The sequence below is a fragment of the Pleurodeles waltl genome, chromosome 2_2 (assembly GCF_031143425.1).
Source record: "Pleurodeles waltl isolate 20211129_DDA chromosome 2_2, aPleWal1.hap1.20221129, whole genome shotgun sequence".
NCBI classification, from domain to species: Eukaryota; Metazoa; Chordata; class Amphibia; order Caudata; family Salamandridae; genus Pleurodeles; species Pleurodeles waltl.
Genome location: NC_090439.1, coordinates 1,120,857,337 through 1,120,874,970, shown reverse-complemented (window position 1 = coordinate 1,120,874,970; position 17,634 = coordinate 1,120,857,337). Strand labels below are relative to the sequence as shown.

Sequence of the window (17,634 nt, the reverse complement as noted above, 5' to 3'; positions counted from 1 at the left end):
CATCCTCAGCGGGGTTGGCCTTTTCAAACTCTGCCAAAAGCTCCTGGAGCTGTACTTTGGTAGGTTTGGGGCCCATTGCTATTTTCTTTAGTTTACAGAGTGACCTTAGCTCTCTCATCTGTAGATGGAGGTAAGGTGTGGTGTCGAGTTCCACCACATTCACATCTGTGCTAGACATTATGCTTCTAAAAGTTGGAATACTTTTTAAGAAACTAAAACTGGTTCTAGAATCTAATTCAAACTTTTAACCTCTAAAAGAAATGCTAAACAGGATCTAACACAAGGCCCTAGCAGGTCTTTTAAGAATTTAGAAAACTTTTCAAATTGCAAAAATCAATTTCTAATGACAATTTTGGAATTTGTCGTGTGATCAGGTATTGGCTGAGTAGTCCAGCAAATGCAAAGTCTTGTACCCCACCGCTGATCCACCAATGTAGGAAGTTGGCTCTGTATGTGCTATTTCAAAGTAAGGAATAGCATGCACAGAGTCCAAGGGTTCCCCTTAGAGGTAAAATAGTGGTAAAAATAGATAATACTAATGCTCTATTTTGTGGTAGTGTGGTCGAGCAGTAGGCTTATCCAAGGAGTAGTGTTAAGCATTTGTTGTACATACACATAGACAATAAATGAGGTACACACACTCAGAGACAAATCCAGCCAATAGGTTTTGTATAGAAAAATATCTTTTCTTAGTTTATTTTAAGAACCACAGGTTCAAATTTTACATGTAATATCTCATTTGAAAGGTATTGCAGGTAAGTACTTTAGGAACTTTAAATCATAAAAATTGCATGTATACTTTTCAAGATATTGACAAATAGCTGTTTTAAAAGTGGACACTTAGTGCAATTTTCACAGTTCCTGGGGGAGGTAAGTTTTTGTTAGTTTTACCAGGTAAGTAAGACACTTACAGGGTTCAGTTCTTGGTCCAAGGTAGCCCACCGTTGGGGGTTCAGAGCAACCCCAAAGTCACCACACCAGCAGCTCAGGGCCGGTCAGGTGCAGAGTTCAAAGTGGTGCCCAAAACACATAGGCTAGAATGGAGAGAAGGGGGTGCCCCGGTTCCGGTCTGCTTGCAGGTAAGTACCCGCGTCTTCGGAGGGCAGACCAGGGGGGTTTTGTAGGGCACCGGGGGGGACACAAGTCCACACAGAAATTTCACCCTCAGCGGCGCGGGGGCGGCCGGGTGCAGTGTAGAAACAAGCGTCGGGTTCGCAATGTTAGTCTATGAGAGATCTCGGGATCTCTTCAGCGCTGCAGGCAGGCAAGGGGGGGGTTCCTCGGGGAAACCTCCACTTGGGCAAGGGAGAGGGACTCCTGGGGGTCACTTCTCCAGTGAAAGTCCGGTCCTTCAGGTCCTGGGGGCTGCGGGTGCAGGGTCTCTCCCAGGTGTCGGGACTTTAGGTTCAAAGAGTCGCGGTCAGGGGAAGCCTCGGGATTCCCTCTGCAGGCGGCGCTGTGGGGGCTCAGGGGGGACAGGTTTTGGTACTCACAGTATCAGAGTAGTCCTGGGGTCCCTCCTGAGGTGTTGGATCACCACCAGCCGAGTCGGGGTCGCCGGGTGCAGTGTTGCAAGTCTCACGCTTCTTGCGGGGAGCTTGCAGGGATCTTTAAAGCTGCTGGAAACAAAGTTGCAGCTTTTCTTGGAGCAGGTCCGCTGTCCTCGGGAGTTTCTTGTCTTTTCGAAGCAGGGGCAGTCCTCAGAGGATGTCGAGGTCGCTGGTCCCTTCGGAAGGCGTCGCTGGAGCAGGATCTTTGGAAGGCAGGAGACAGGCCGGTGAGTTTCTGGAGCCAAGGCAGTTGTCGTCTTCTGGTCTTCCTCTGCAGGGGTTTTTCAGCTAGGCAGTCCTTCTTCTTGTAGTTGCAGGAATCTCGTTTTCTAGGGTTCAGGGTAGCCCTTAAATACTAAATTTAAGGGCGTGTTTAGGTCTGGGGGGTTAGTAGCCAATGGCTACTAGCCCTGAGGGTGGGTACACCCTCTTTGTGCCTCCTCCCAAGGGGAGGGGGTCACAATCCTAACCCTATTGGGGGAATCCTCCATCTGCAAGATGGAGGATTTCTAAAAGTTAGAGTCACCTCAGCTCAGGACACCTTAGGGGCTGTCCTGACTGGCCAGTGACTCCTCCTTGTTATTCTCATTATTTTCTCCGGCCTTGCCGCCAAAAGTGGGGCCTGGCCGGAGGGGGCGGGCAACTCCACTAGCTGGAGTGTCCTGCTGGGTTGGCACAAAGGAGGTGAGCCTTTGAGGCTCACCGCCAGGTGTGACAATTCCTGCCTGGGAGAGGTGTTAGCATCTCCACCCAGTGCAGGCTTTGTTACTGGCCTCAGAGTGACAAAGGCACTCTCCCCATGGGGCCAGCAACATGTCTCGGTTTGTGGCAGGCTGCTAAAACTAGTCAGCCTACACAGATAGTCGGTTAAGTTTCAGGGGGCACCTCTAAGGTGCCCTCTGTGGTGTATTTTACAATAAAATGCACACTGGCATCAGTGTGCATTTATTGTGCTGAGAAGTTTGATACCAAACTTCCCAGTTTTCAGTGTAGCCATTATGGTGCTGTGGAGTTCGTGTTTGACAGACTCCCAGACCATATACTCTTATGGCTACCCTGCACTTACAATGTCTAAGGTTTTATTTAGACACTGTAGGGGTACCATGCTCATGCACTGGTACCCTCACCTATGGTATAGTGCACCCTGCCTTAGGGCTGTAAGGCCTGCTAGAGGGGTGTCTTACCTATACTGCATAGGCAGTGAGAGGCTGGCATGGCACCCTGAGGGGAGTGCCATGTCGACTTACTCGTTTTGTCCTCACTAGCACACACAAGCTGGCAAGCAGTGTGTCTGTGCTGAGTGAGAGGTCTCCAGGGTGGCATAAGACATGCTGCAGCCCTTAGAGACCTTCCTTGGCATCAGGGCCCTTGGTACTAGAAGTACCAGTTACAAGGGACTTATCTGAATGCCAGGGTGTGCCAATTGTGGATACAATGGTACATTTTAGGTGAAGGAACACTGGTGCTGGGGCCTGGTTAGCAGGGTCCCAGCACACTTCTCAGTCAAGTCAGCATCAGTATCAGGCAAAAAGTGGGGGGTAACTGCAACAGGGAGCCATTTCTTTACATCGGTATTTGCTTCTGCTTCGAATGCTGCATTTTGTTGATAATGCTTTAGCGTAGCCACGAGATAATCCAGATTGTGAGATGTCTACATGCTGACTACCATTCATGATAAAAGTACTTCACCTGTGACTGTTTGGGGTCAGGTTGCTGAAGTACTCAAACCTGTGTGCATTTTAGACTATATTAGGCACATGGGTGGTGCTGATAGAGAAGATCAGAGGTTGGAACCTTACACTGCCGTTCGTAAGGCTTACATTTGATACAAGAAGTTGGCTATCTATCTTTTCCACTTAGCAATCTTTAATGCTTTTGTTGTATTTAAGGATTGCTTTTCTGAATCAAAAATGACATTTGTTAAGTTTCAGGAGTCTGTGATAGGCAGACTTGTTATAGTGAAACAGACAAGTGTTCCTAGAGTTGGAGTGGTAGAGGATGTGGCTAGATTAAAAGATTGCCACTTTGCTGATCACATTCCTCCCACTCCCAAAAAAGACTTTCCTAGTAGGAGTTGTACAGTCTGTATGCGAAGAGGTGTGCAGAAGGAGTCTTGCATGCACTGCCCCAAGTGTCCTTCTATACCTCGGCTGTGTGTGCCCGCTTGTTTCAGAATGTACTATATACAAAAGAATTTTTGGGAGCTACTGTGTGTGTAACAGGGAACTACTGGTTCTATGTTTTTTTAGTAATTTTTGTTCATTTTGTTCATTTTCAAGATTGGCATTAGTGTGATGTATTTAGTTAGAGCTTTTGTGTTTGTAATTTGTATTTTTTTACAATTGGTTTGTGTTTTCTTTTTCGTGTGATAGCAGTGTGCCTGAACTGGCGTTTGGCTGGCGGTGTGCATGGACTAATGCTTGGCTTGCATTGTGCATTGACTGCAACTTGGCTGGCGGTGTGTGTGAGCTGGCGCTTGGCTGGCAGTGTGTGAGTAGTGACTTGCTGCTGGTTACTACACACACTGCTAGCCATACGCCAGTCCATACACTCTGGCAGCCGGTGTGATTGCTGTGTCAGCCACGTGGGAGTATGAAAGTGATGGGCCATTGAATAGCGCTGTCTGTTGATGTGAGTGTTGTAATATGCTGGGCCCGTGGCTGGCAGCGTGAACGGTCTTGTGTGTGTCACATATGCAAGGATTGTGAATGGCCTGATAAGCAGTTGGTGCCTTGACGTGGCTCTACAGCTCACAAGCTGTGAGTCATTGGTTCAGTTTTTTTACTTTTTAATTATTAACAGTGCATTTCATTTTTGTGAAATCTCTTGTTAGTAACATTTTGTATATTATATATCACTCACCCTCGTGCCAAATCCAACCAGTGTGTATGTGTGAAAATAATGGTGGGTAGCCACAAGACCTTTTTACTGCACTTCTCTCAATTGGGAATTCAACTCCCGAAAAAAACTGCTCTGCTCTAATCAGGCGTCGAAGCACACCACTGACCCGCTAGGTGTCTCAGGTGGGATCCCAATGATGAAGCAAGCCACCAACTAGGTTGGTGGCTGAGGGGCCTTTTTAACAAAACCTAAGGGTGTTTTTGTTCACAATTTGAGTGTTTGGGACATCACAGAAGTAAGAGACTTGGTAATGTGCTCGCTTTTTATAAAGGGAAAATCTACCAACTCTAGATATGTTTGAAAACCAGACACGCAGGGGAGTACAGAGTGGTGTGCCTCTCGTGGTTTCCAATATGTTTCCTTACCCACAATGCCCTGCAAACCTTGAAATGTGACTAAAATCACACAATTTCCTTCCACTTCTGTGCCATATTCTTCCACAAACAGAATAAAACCCTAAATTTCCTACTGCCCAGCTTTCCCTCAGTAAAATAAAAATGATACCTCACTTGTGTGGATGCCCACAGCAAAGTCATCCTAAAAACGTATTTAAATAAGTTCCCTTTTGGACTTGCTTTGGTTCCCCCTCAAACTCCACAAATTTTTGGCCCTTCCCTCTCACAGGCACTTGGCCCACCCACACAAGTGAGGTATCATTTTTACCCGAAGACTGAGGGGAACACTGAGTGGTAGGAAATGTGTGGCTCCCCTCAGATTCTAGAACTTCCCATCACAGAAATGTAAGGAAAATATTTTTTTAGACAATTTTTTAGGTTTGCAAGGGATTCTGGGTAAATAAATGTGGTGCGAGCCACATAAGTCACCCCATCCTGAATTCCCCAAAGTGTGATGTTTCCACGTTGCGTTTTGAGCCGTTTCCTGTCGCAGGCACTAGGCCTACCCACACAAGTGAGGTACCATTTTTATCGGGAGACTTGGGGAACACAGAACAGCAGAACATGTTATTACCAATTGTCTTTCTGTGCATTTGAGCCTTCCAAATATAAGATAGTGTGTAAGAAAGAAGTCATTTTGAGAAATGCCCTCTAAGTCACATGCTAGTATGGGTCCCCTCAAATTCAGAGATGTGGAAATAGCCACTGCTTCTAAACTCCATATCTTATGCCCATTTCAGAAATACTCAGGTTTCCTTCGTACCTATTTTTCACTCATTATATTTTACCAAATGTATTGCTCTATACCCGATACGCAATGAAAACCCACTGCAAGATGCAGCTCATTTATTGGCCCTGGGCACCTCGGGTTCTTGGTGAACCTACAAGCCCTATATATCCCGCAACCAGAAGGGTCCAATGGAAATAGCAGTATATTGCTTTAAAATATCTGCCATAACTGGAAAAAGTTACAGATGAAAACATAGAGAGAAATGACTGTTTTTTAACTCAATTTAAATATTTTTTATTTCAACTGTTACTTTCTATAGGAAAACCTTGAAGGATCTACACTAATGATTCCTTGCTGAATTCAAAATGTTGTCTACTTTTTAGAAATGTATAACTTTCCAGGGTCCACCATTGGTTTCACACCCTTTTCTACCTTTAACTGGAAGGAGGATGAAAGCACAAAAAATAAGAAAAAAGGGGTATGTACCAGTAAAATGCCAAAACTGTGTGGAAAATGTGGTTTTCTTATTCTAGTCTGCCACTGATTCATTGATTTTAGCACCACAAACCCTTCACTGATTGCAATTTACAGAGAAAAAAAACAGATGCTTTCTTCTGCAGGAATTTTTTCCCAATTTTCCCAAAAACAACAACATTTTATTGTATTTTGGCTATTTTTGCGGTCCCCTTCAGGGGAATCCACAAACCCTGTGTACCTTTAGAATCTCCTGGATGTTGTAAACAAAGGATGCAAACACAGCGAGGCGAGCTTGTGTGTACAAACCGCTATTGGGCTTAAGCACGAACTATCCCAAATAGCCAAAAAAAGGCTTAGCATGGGGGGGATGTGAGAGGGTGAAGGTGGGGGAGGGGGGGTGCTGAGGGGGCCTACCGGTGAAGGGATTAAATATGAAATGGTCTGACAGGTCCTCCTCTAGCCATACTGTCTTTTCAGATGAACTGGTCGTCAGTTTCCTGAGCACACAGCCTACCGCTCACCACCAGCGCGTGCCACCTTACCATCACAGCTCTTCTTGTTGGCACTGAGTATCCATCCCTCCCGGCAGCTGCACTCATAGCCTCCTTCCAGCTTGTCTGTGCACACCTGCTCACAGCGGCCGTTCTGTAGCTCACAGGAAGTGATGTCTAAAGGTAAGGAAGACATATTGCTGTTGTTACTGGCACTCTCTTCATCAGGAATACTAGCAGAAGTCGAGTTACACAGAGATGTGTGGAAATAGGTCTAGAGGTGGGTCCGCATGCTGTCCGGGATCTCTTTAGTGCACTGGAAGAAATGCTGAGGTGTGAAATCGTCAGCTGCTGAGGTTAGATTTCATTTGTAGTGAGAATGCTAGCAGAGAGAGTGAGATCAGCGAAGGGAGCAAAAGTCTTAAATGCGCAGGATCATTTCTAAGAAATCAGAGCGCAACAGAAAGTGTCAATATAGGCCAAATATACCAATAAAAAAGGTGCTCAAAGAAATCCCACACACGCCATCAGAGAAATGTCACCTAACAACCTGAACCACAGTGCAATTTTGACTTCATGTTGCTCCGTAATACATTTAACAATATCTGCTTTTTGTCGATAAATCTTTTATCTCTACATTATCAATCTCAAACACAATGGCCCTCATTACAACCGCTGTTTTGGAGGTTGTACCGCCAACAGGCTGGCGGTACAAATTCACGGATTACGACCGCAGCGGAAGCGCCGCGGTCGCATCGCCGGGACTGGTGGTTTACCGCCACGGTTGTGACCGCGGTTTTAATCCGCCAGAGCAGCGCTGCTTGCAGCGCTGCCCAGGGGATTACGAGTCCCCTTCCCGCCAGCCTTTCCATGGCGGAAGGAACTGCCATGGAAAGGCTGGCGGGAAGGGGAGTCGCGAGGCCCCTGGGGGCACCAGCACTGCCCATGCACTTGGCATGGGCAGTGCAGGGGCCCCCAGGCACAGCCCCACACTGCTTGAAAAGCACGACGGGTGCAGCTGCACCCGTCACACAGCCGCAACACCGCCGGCTCCATTTGGAGCCGGCTCCCATGTTGCGGCACACATCCCCGCTGGGCTGAGGGGATTGAAATCCTCTCGGGCTTCATGAAGCCTTTGTTCACAGCTGTTGCTCTGAACAAACAACATTGGAATGTTGACGCTCCGAGCTTTTACCAGTCAGTAAAAGCCCAGAGCACTTCACTGTCTCCAATGGAGCTCTCGACATTTCAATGTTCCAATATAGCGTTAGAGCCCCTCGTAGCGGGCTATACCAGCCATTAAAGGCCCACTCCAACGTTAAAGGCCCGATCCGTAGGCGAGGGCCTTTAACAAGTGAGCTGGACTTTATTTGCCAGTATAGCCCAACTACAAAGGGCTATAAGGCTATTAGAACATTCTGCCACTAGAGGGCAGAATGTTCTAATAAATAAGACAAAGTCCTCATGGAGCCTGAGGGGATTGAAATCCCCTTGGGCTCCGTGAGGCTTTTGTTCACAGCTGTTGGTGTGAACAAAGAACATTGGAGTGTTGACGCTCCGGGCTTTTACCAGCCAGCAAAAGCCCAGAGCACTTCACTGTCTCCAATGGAGCTCCCAACATTCCAAAGTTCTAATGTGATTTAGATACCAAGTAATGATGCAGGGCATTATCCATCTAGCTATGGGTTACCTTGTGGGTGCCAGTGAGGATAGATCCATAGTTAACGAACTTTGATTATATATTTATCAGGGTAATAAGTCAAGGGCTCTTTCAAAGTTAAAATTATCCAGCAACCCTTTTCCTGGGGAGGTCGGGTTCAGCAAGAGCTAAGGTAAGGAAATGGCTATAGTAATCTGAAAGTCTGAAAAGACTTTGCAAGGAAAGCGGGATGACTGCACAGGACACAAGGCCAAGAAATACAAGAAGATTTGATAATCGAGCAATGGTGGAATGGCTTCCCAGCAATTAGAGCATCTAGAAAAGCTATCTTCCATGACATGTTGTGGGTGTGACTCATGCATGAGATACAACTGGGTTTCATCAGCATCGGCAAGACTATATTTATTTACCATGGTGGGACAAGCTTCTCTACAAAATCTTTACCACTGGCATGAAGATGCTAATGAGGGTGGAGTGGGAATGAGGGGCATTTGACATTTTTTTGCAGTAATAGCAGACAAATGCACTTTTGAAAAGGAACAGGGAGGCTACAATTAGCACTGTAGAAGATAAAGTAGTTTTATTTCATCTCTCTGCATCTCCCACTTAACTGCATATGATTTTTTCAATAGGGACTCTTAGGGGGTCATTCTGACCCCGGCGGGCCACGGTCGGCGGGAGCACCGCCGACAGGCCGGCGGTGCCCCGCAGGGCATTCTAACCGCGGCGGTTCAGCCGCGGCCAGAAAGGGTAAACCGGCGGTCTCACGCCGGTTTACCGCTGCCCTTAGAATCCCCCATGGCGGCGCAGCTTGCTGCGCCGCCATGGGGGATTCTGACACCCCCTACCGCCATCCTGTTCCTGGCGGTTCGCCCGCCAGGAACAGGATGGCGGTAGGGGGTGCCGCGGGGCCCCTGGGGGCCCCTGCCGTGCCCATGCCAATGGCATGGGCACGGCAGGGGCCCCCGTAAGAGGGCCCCACAAAGTATTTCAGTGTCTGCCTAGCAGACACTGAAATACGCGACGGGTGCAACTGCACCCGTCGCACCTTCCCACTCCGCCGGCTCAATTCTGAGCCGGCATCCTAGTGGGAAGGTTGATTTGCCCTGGGCTGGCGGGCGGCCTTTTGCCGGCCACCCGCCAGCCCAGGGCAAATCTCAGAATCACCGCAGCGGTCTTTCGACCGCAGTGCGGTGTTCTGACGGCGGTACCTCCGCCGTCCGCCAAGGTTAGAATTAGGGCCTATTCTAACCTTGGCGGACGGCGGAGGCCGTCCGCCAAGGTACCGCCGTCAGAACACTGCACCGCGGTCGAAAGACCGCTGCGGTGATTCTGAGATTTGCCCTGGGCTGGCGGGCGGCCGCCAGAATTGAGCCGGCGGAGTGGGAAGGTGCGACGGGTGCAGTTGCACCCGTCGCGTATACTGAAATACTTTGTGGGGCCCTCTTACGGGGGCCCCTGCCGTGCCCATGCCATTGGCATGGGCACGGCAGGGGCCCCCAGGGGCCCCGCGGCACCCCCTACCGCCATCCTGTTCCTGGCGGGCGAACCGCCAGGAACAGGATGGCGGTAGGGGGTGTCAGTATCCCCCATGCCATGGGGGATTCTAAGGGCAGCGGTAAACCGGCGTGAGACCGCCGGTTTACCCTTTCTGGCCGCGGCTGAACCGCCGCGGTCAGAATGCCCTGCGGGGCACCGCCGGCCTGTCGGCGGTGCTCCCGCCGACCCTGGCCCCGGCGGTCTTAGACCGCCGGGGTCAGAATGACCCCCTTAGTCTCTTTTAAAACATTCATGCTTTAAGACTGTGAATGCAAAGGTCTGTACTTTATAGATTCGGGAGCCAGGTGGACAAGTTATGTGGCTGTGAAGAAGGATCTACTCTGATACGCTGGACAGGAGACCCAATCTTCACAGAAGGCTTCTACATTTGCCTTGCAAGAGGAGCCGGAGGTCTGGATACCACCATCCACTGTTAAGTAACGGGCAAAAAGGATCATCTTTAACCTCTGCTTTTTCAATTTGATGATTATCTTCAGGAGGAGGGGAATTGGTGAAAATGCACACAGGTAGGTTTCTGATCACCGTGGGAAATAGACCTGGCTCTTCCAAATATGGGCATTTTGCATCTAGAGAGATCGCAAAAAGGATGCGATCCGGTTCTTCCCATATTGAGACAATTCCTCCAAGCAACTTGTCATGCAGCACCCATTTTTGCACAACTGATCTGCTTTGGTGTTTTTGAGTCTTTCAGACTCTTTAGAAATACATTTGGATCTCATTCCTCCTTGTTTTTTTGCGTACTACATATTGACAAGGTATTATATATCTGGCTCATAAAGGAACATGATGTAATGGAGGGTAAGAAATGCTACTTCACAAGGAGGTTGGCAGCTCTCGGTTACTTTGTTTGTGGTATAACTGTTCCCTGGCCGACCATGTTCCTGGTGCTGTGAGGTGGTCCATGAGAGAAACTCAGCCTTGCCCTACAACATCTAGCACAATCAGCAAGGAGTCTCTGCAGTGGACTCCATTTGTTGGTGACAGAGAACATGCCCAGGTCACTGCAGACTTGTGCAGTCTACCGAGTGATTGGATAAAGTCCGTAGTTTGTACTGTTATAAAAAGCGATGACCAGGGATCAGTTCCTTGTATCACCCTGCAGTGTAGGCAAAATGGCCATGTTTTTCAGCTTCCTTAACTAGTCCTAGACCAGATAAGGTGGCATGGACTTTTACTGAAGACAAAATGGCTACCTGACAACACTTACAAACTTATTACAGGCTGGGCTGGGTTATTTAGGATCTCCTAGTAGACTGTTGTTGACAGAAGGTTTTTGGAACTAGTGGTGTCATCGGGGATCACCGTGGACAACACCTGACTCCATGCTCCACTGCTAACATCAGTATAAGCCTATGTTTTAAAATGAACTGTCTTTCAGTTCTCTGTGCTAACTGGAAGAAGATAAGCACTTTGAGCCCGATTCACAACGAATCGAACTGGTCGTAGTTGTCACTTACTTTTGTAGGGCTCCGGGGTAACTACTGAATTCCAGGGGTAAGCCAAAAGTGCTGCTGGTATAATGCTGACGCTTAGTAATAAGCCATGAGTAGTCCAGGTGAAACTCACAGCAAAAGCTATGCAAACCGAGACCTAAGTCTTTCTGTTGTTTATCAAGTTTCCTTACTGGAATTACTATTTACCAGCACATAAATGTAGTTCATTCTGTGGTGTACTCAGTCATGGATACTATGGAAGGCTTTGAAGTACTTCATTAGACTACTTCATGAACTCTCCTTCAGAAATGAATTCTTGTTTTGCCACTGTATTTTGAGAAGAGAGATTCTGCCACTCCTGCTGTGTCTTCCACTCATATAAGTTTGGTAAAATGATGTCAACATTCGTAACTTCACACAGATCTCTGAAGCAATAGCAGGAATTCCAAAACTGTGAATGTTTCCAAAAGCATAATAATGTTACGGACTACAAACATAGCCTAAAAAGCTACATCATCAGCACACATGAGCTCCTGCTCAATTTAAAACCAGCAGCATTCACAATAGTACACTTTAAACAGGAGCATGAGGCGAGGCCACTGTTTACCACTGCCTGTAAACTTTCTGCCCTCTGTTTCTTCACTGGAACAGGGAGAACTGTGGACTCTTTTAGCAGTGTGCACCCCCAGTACTCACTGATGCAGGTCCTTTTGTCCTTGTCTAGGGCAAGGTGGATCGGGCACAGGCAGTCGTGTCCTCCCAAGGTGTTGTTGCAGGTGTGAGAGCAACCTCCATTCTGGATCTTACACTCATCAATATCTAGACATGCAAGACAAAAAACAGCTGCTATGACCAGTTCTATACAAGAGATGCTGGGATCACACCCTCCACTTTGCACTGACACACATGTGGCTTTTGCATTCACAATACCCAGGCCCTCCCCTAATTAATCATTTATGATGCTTTATAAAAGTAACAGAACTGTGCCCGCCTTCCCGCACTTAAGATCAGAGAGTTTACTTTGACTGATGATCAATGTACAAAGAGATATTGGGAGTGGGTTGCAAAATGCATATAGAGATGGAGAAGTTAGCCAATGTATTTTTAGCAGTGGTAAGGTTTGTTGGCTGCGAGCATTGAGAAGAAGGGTTGGGACCTAGCTAATGTCTACGAAGGCGAGTAAACTGATCAGTCAATGCATTAGAGAGTGAAGTCACAAAGAGCTCTTCTGATCACCTAAAGAACAGCAGGGAACCTCGGCTGCAGTGGTGTCTCACCTATGCACTGCCTCTTATCCACGTGAAGCTGGAATCCCTTTTGGCAGAAGCACTCATAGGAGCCATCCGTGTTCTGGCAAATCTGTCCACAACCACCTTTCTCCACTTGACATTCATCGACATCTACAAGAGAAGGGAAAAAGATCACTGCAACACAGAGTTCTGCATCCACTGGATTGGGATAGTTCCAGGTGATGCATAGTTTTTACTCCATTCTGTAAAAAGACAGCATAGTCAAGGGATGCACTGAGGCCTGATGCTCACCCACCACCATTATGAACTTATTAAGTGGTATCCCATTAGCCTAATTACCCAGTGCTCAGAAACAGACCTCCATGATCAACCCATAGAAGTTCCAACCCAGCAAATGTGTTTCATGGGTCATTATCTGGCTGTGAGAGCACTTTTTGGAGGAGCAAATGAAACTCCAATACAGTAGAAATCCCTCACTGCACCAAGAGTGCTCTGTGGAGGATTGGACGCCTCTGTCTGATGTCTCTGTTCCAAGAGTGGCTCATGATGGAGCAGGGCTCACTTGAGTTTTTCCCTCTGTTGTAGAAAAGAAGCCCCGGAAGTCTCTTCCACCTCTTCTTTTCCCTCTTTTTCCTATGGCATAAAACTCATTAAATGCTGAGGGATTTCGAGCTTGTCATCACAATGCTCACTCAAGGGCAAACGTTACCAACATAGACTAAACCTTCACAATGTCACATCTACCACATGCAAATATCCATTACCTGCCCCTTCAAATTACCTCTTTGGCCAATAAAATTAGGCCAACAATTTGGAATATTCAGGTGGGGAACTAACACTGACATGCTTCCCCCAGAGAAATTGTGTGTCTCAGTTTTCCAAGTGCTGTGCACAAAAGTCACACCAGAGTCGATGGGTAAATCTGCCTTTTTTGCATAGTCTGTAGATGTGTAGGAGCATCATGACACCTAAGCCCTGTCTTTTGCGGAAAATTGTCTTGGGCTGAGATCAACAGTTTGGCAAATGCCCAGTCTCCCCCTCATCTCTTGCAAGGACATTGCCTCCTAGCATGCTCCAGGGACCCAAAGCACCCACAAGCTGCTGAGAGTGGTCTTACATTTACTTCTGACGGTAAGCCCTTCACCGTCACTGGTGTAATGCTAACACTTCTCATGCGTCACCTATCTAAGTCTGCATGCCTACCATTCTTGCCCACCCCTTGGAAAGTGACTGGTCAGGGACTGGGTCTGCTAGCCTGCCCACTGCAAAGAACCGCATTCGCTCCTCTGCAATCATCCCCTGCTCATAAAATATCCCCTTTGCCATGTGTAGGGATTCCTTATGCTTTGGGTTTGCAGGATGATTCTAGGGATATTACACACTCCACGGCCCCTCCACAGTTAGCCACGTGTCCCAAAATAGCAGATGTTGCCGGCCTAGTTCTATGGAACAAAGACTATTTGCACAGGACCAAGGGGAAAATGTATTGCCGCCCTCAGCTCAATGTGCAATTACACAGCAGGAAGAATTTATCAGAGACTCAAACACTCAGGGAGAAGCTTCTGCAGGAAATAAGGCAAAGCTTAATATGGAGTTCCCCTTAAAAAATAAATGTGGTGTCCGCAAGGTCTGGATGTCCAACCAGTGACTTCAATGGCTTCCTAGGTAGCTTGATAGCAGGTGAGGTATCGCTGTTGCAGATGATACACGGATGTAATGGGCCATTGATGCCCCAGAAGGAATGACAATTATTGAGTGTAGGTTAGATAGCCTGGAATAGTTGTCTAGGAGGAGGCAGCCTGCCAGGTTTAATGAAGAGAAGTACAATGTTATATATTTAGGGAGCAGAGATGCAAAGGAGCATTTTGGTGATTGAGATTTCAGCGATAAACAAGAGAGTATTGTGGCAAAACTATGAGAAACACAAGAGCCTTTCATTGTAAGGGAGAGGTGAATCAATGATCAAAAAAGTAGAGTTAGATTTAATGCATACATCATTAGGGTTGCCTCATCTTTAGCCTTGTATCCAGTTCTGAAAACCTCTACTGATGTACTGTGTTTTGTATTCTACACAAACGACTACAGAAGAAGTTGACCTCTACCTCATGAGGTTGCTGGACCTCCCCACTGCCTTTGACACTATTGATCATCTCACCATCATGCATACCTTGAAGTCTCAAATAGGATTTAGTGGATGTTTCCTTCACTAGTTCCCCACCTACGTTTCCCACCGACACCTGTTCCTTCACATGGGCACCTCCAGGTGGCAAAAGTTTCTATGACCTGCGGAACTCCCAGGGTTTCAAACTGTTGCCTGTAATCTTCAGGCTCTACATGCAGCCCTTTAAAGCTTTACTCATAGATAACAGTATCATAAGTGTAAAGAAATGGCTCCCTGTTGCAGTTACCCCCCACTTTTTGCCTGATACTGATGCTGACTTGACTGAGAAGTGTGCTGGGACCCTGCTAACCAGGCCCCAGCACCAGTGTTCTTTCACCTAAAATGTACCATTGATCCCACAATTGGCACACCCTGGCATCCAGATAAGTCCCTTGTAACTGGTACCTCTGGTACCAAGGGCCCTGATGCCAGGGAAGGTCTCTAAGGGCTGCAGCATGTCTTATGCCACCCTAGGGAACCCTCACTCAGCACAGACACACTGCTTGCCAGCTTGTGTGTGCTGATGGGGAGAAAATGACTAAGTCGACATGGCACTCCCCTCAGGGTTCCATGCCAACCTCACACTGCCTGTGGCATAGGTAAGTCACCCCTCTAGCAGGCCTTACAGCCCTAAGGCAGGGTGCACTATACCACAGGTGAGGGCATATGTGCATGAGCACTATGCCCCTACAGTGTCTAAGCAAAATCTTAGACATTGTAAGTGCAGGGTAGCCATAAGAGTATATGGTCTGGGAGTCTGTCAAAAACGAACTCCACAGCTCCATAATGGTTACACTGAATACTGGGAAGTTTAGTATCAAACTTCTCAGAATAATAAACCTACACTGATGCCAGTGTTGGATTTATTAAAAAATGCACACAGAGGGCATCTTAGAGATGCCCCTTGTATTTTACCCAATTGTTCAGTGCAGGACTGACTGGTCTGTGCCAGCCTGCTGCTGAGAGACGAGTTTCTGACCCCATGTGGTGAGAGCCTTTGTGCTCTCTGAGGACAGAAACAAAAGCCTGCTCTGGGTGGAGGTGCTTCACACCTCCCCCCTGCAGGAACTGTAACACCTAGCAGTGAGCCTCAAAGGCTCAGGCTTCGTGTTACAATGCCCCAGGGCACTCCAGCTAGTGGAGATGCCCGCCCCCTGGACATAGCCCCCACTTTTGGCGGCAAGTCCAGGAGAGATAATGAGAAAAACAAGGAGGAGTCACTGGCCAGTCAGGACAGCCCCTAAGGTGTCCTGAGCTGAGGTGACTCTGACTTTTAGAAATCCTCCATCTTGCAGATGGAGGATTCCCCCCAATAGGAATAAGGATGTGCCCCCCTCCCCTCAGGGAGGAGGCACAAAGAGGGTGTAGCCACCCTCAAGGACAGTAGCCATTTGCTACTGCCCTCCCAACCTAAACACACCCCTATATTCAGTATTTAGGGGCTCCCCAGAACCTAGGAAACTAGATTCCTGCAACCTAAGAAGAATAGGACAGCTAAGCTGAAAAACCCTGCAGAGAAGACGGCGACACCAACTGCTTTGGCCCCAGCTCTACTGGCCTGTCTCCCCCCTTCTAAAGACACTGCTCCAGCGACGCTCTCCCCAGGGACCAGCGACCTCTGAAGCCTCAGAGGACTGCCCTGCATCTAGAAGGACCAAGAACTCCCGAGGACAGCGGCTCTGTTCACCCAAGACTGCGACTTTGCAACAAAGAAGCAACTTTGAAACAACTTGCGTTTCCCACCGGAAGCGTGAGACTTGACACTCTGCACCCAACGCCCCCGGCTCGACTTGTGGAGAACAAACACTTCAGGGAGGACTCCCCGGCGACTGCGAGACCGTGAGTAGCCAGAGTTGCCCCCCCTGAGCCCCAACTGCGACGCCTGCAGAGGGAATCCCGAGGCTCCCCCTGACCGTGACTACCTGCTTCTCAGAACCCGAAGTCTGGTAGGGACACTGCACCCGCAGCCCCCAGGACCTGAAGGATCCGAACTCCAGTGCAGGAGTGACCCCCAGGAGGCCCTCTCCCTTGCCCAGGTGGTGGCTACCCCGAGGAGCCCCCCCCTTGCCTGCCTGCATCGCTGAAGAGACCTCTTGGTCTCCCACTGATTTCAATTACAAACCCGACGCTTGTTTGCACACTGCACCCGGCCGCCCCCGTGCCGCTGAGGGTGTACTTTCTGTGTGGACTTGTGTCCCCCCCGGTGCCCTACAAAACCCCCCTGGTCTGCCCTCCGAAGACGCGGGTACTTACCTGCTGGCAGACTGGAACCGGGGCACCCCCTTCTCCATTGAAGCCTATGCGTTTTGGGCACCCCTTTGACCTCTGCACCTGACCGGCCCTGAGCTGCTGGTGTGGTAACTTTGGGGTTGCTCTGAACCCCCAAGGGTGGGCTACCTTGGACCCAAACTTGAACCCCGTAGGTGGTTTACTTAGCTGCAAAAACTAACAAACTCTTACTCCCCCCAGGAACTGTTGAAAATTGCACTGTCTAGTTTTAAAATAGCTATATGTGATTTATGTGAAAACTGTATATGCTATTTTGCTAATTCAAAGTTCCTAAAGTACCTACCTGCAATACCTTTCATTTGAAGTATTACATGTAAATCTTGAACCTGTGGTTCTTAAAATAAACTAAGAAATGATATTTTTCTATACAAAAACCTATTGGCCTGGAATTGTCTTTGAGTGTGTGTTCCTCATTTATTGCTTGTGTATGTACAACAAATGCTTAACACTACTCCTTTGATAAGCCTACTGCTCGACCACACTACCACAAAATAGAGCATTAGTATTATCTCTTTTTGCCACTATATTACCTCTAAGGGGAACCCTTGGACTCTGTGCATACAATTCCTTACTTTGAAATAGTGCATACAGAGCCAACTTCCTACAATAAGTCACCAATATACCGATGGTACAAAACTCTACTTGAAAGTCTACTCCACTCCTGTATCCAACGCCTCAAACACTGCCTGAACTTCATCCAGACCTGGATGTCCAGCTCCTACCAGAACCTCAGCATT

General features: G+C 48.0%; 1 protein-coding gene across 1 annotated transcript in view; it reads right to left on the bottom strand.

Annotated features, from left to right (window-relative positions):
• LOC138282912 (latent-transforming growth factor beta-binding protein 4-like) overlaps nucleotides 1–17,634 on the bottom strand; it is a 269,263-nt gene that overhangs the window by 109,271 nt on the left and 142,358 nt on the right. The window contains exons 11-13 of the mRNA XM_069220935.1: nucleotides 12,475–12,597; nucleotides 11,894–12,016; nucleotides 6,596–6,721 (exon numbers count right to left, since the gene is read on the bottom strand). Coding sequence (XP_069077036.1) covers nucleotides 6,596–6,721; nucleotides 11,894–12,016; nucleotides 12,475–12,597 — 372 coding nt within the window. The remainder of the gene's footprint in view (nucleotides 1–6,595; nucleotides 6,722–11,893; nucleotides 12,017–12,474; nucleotides 12,598–17,634) is intronic.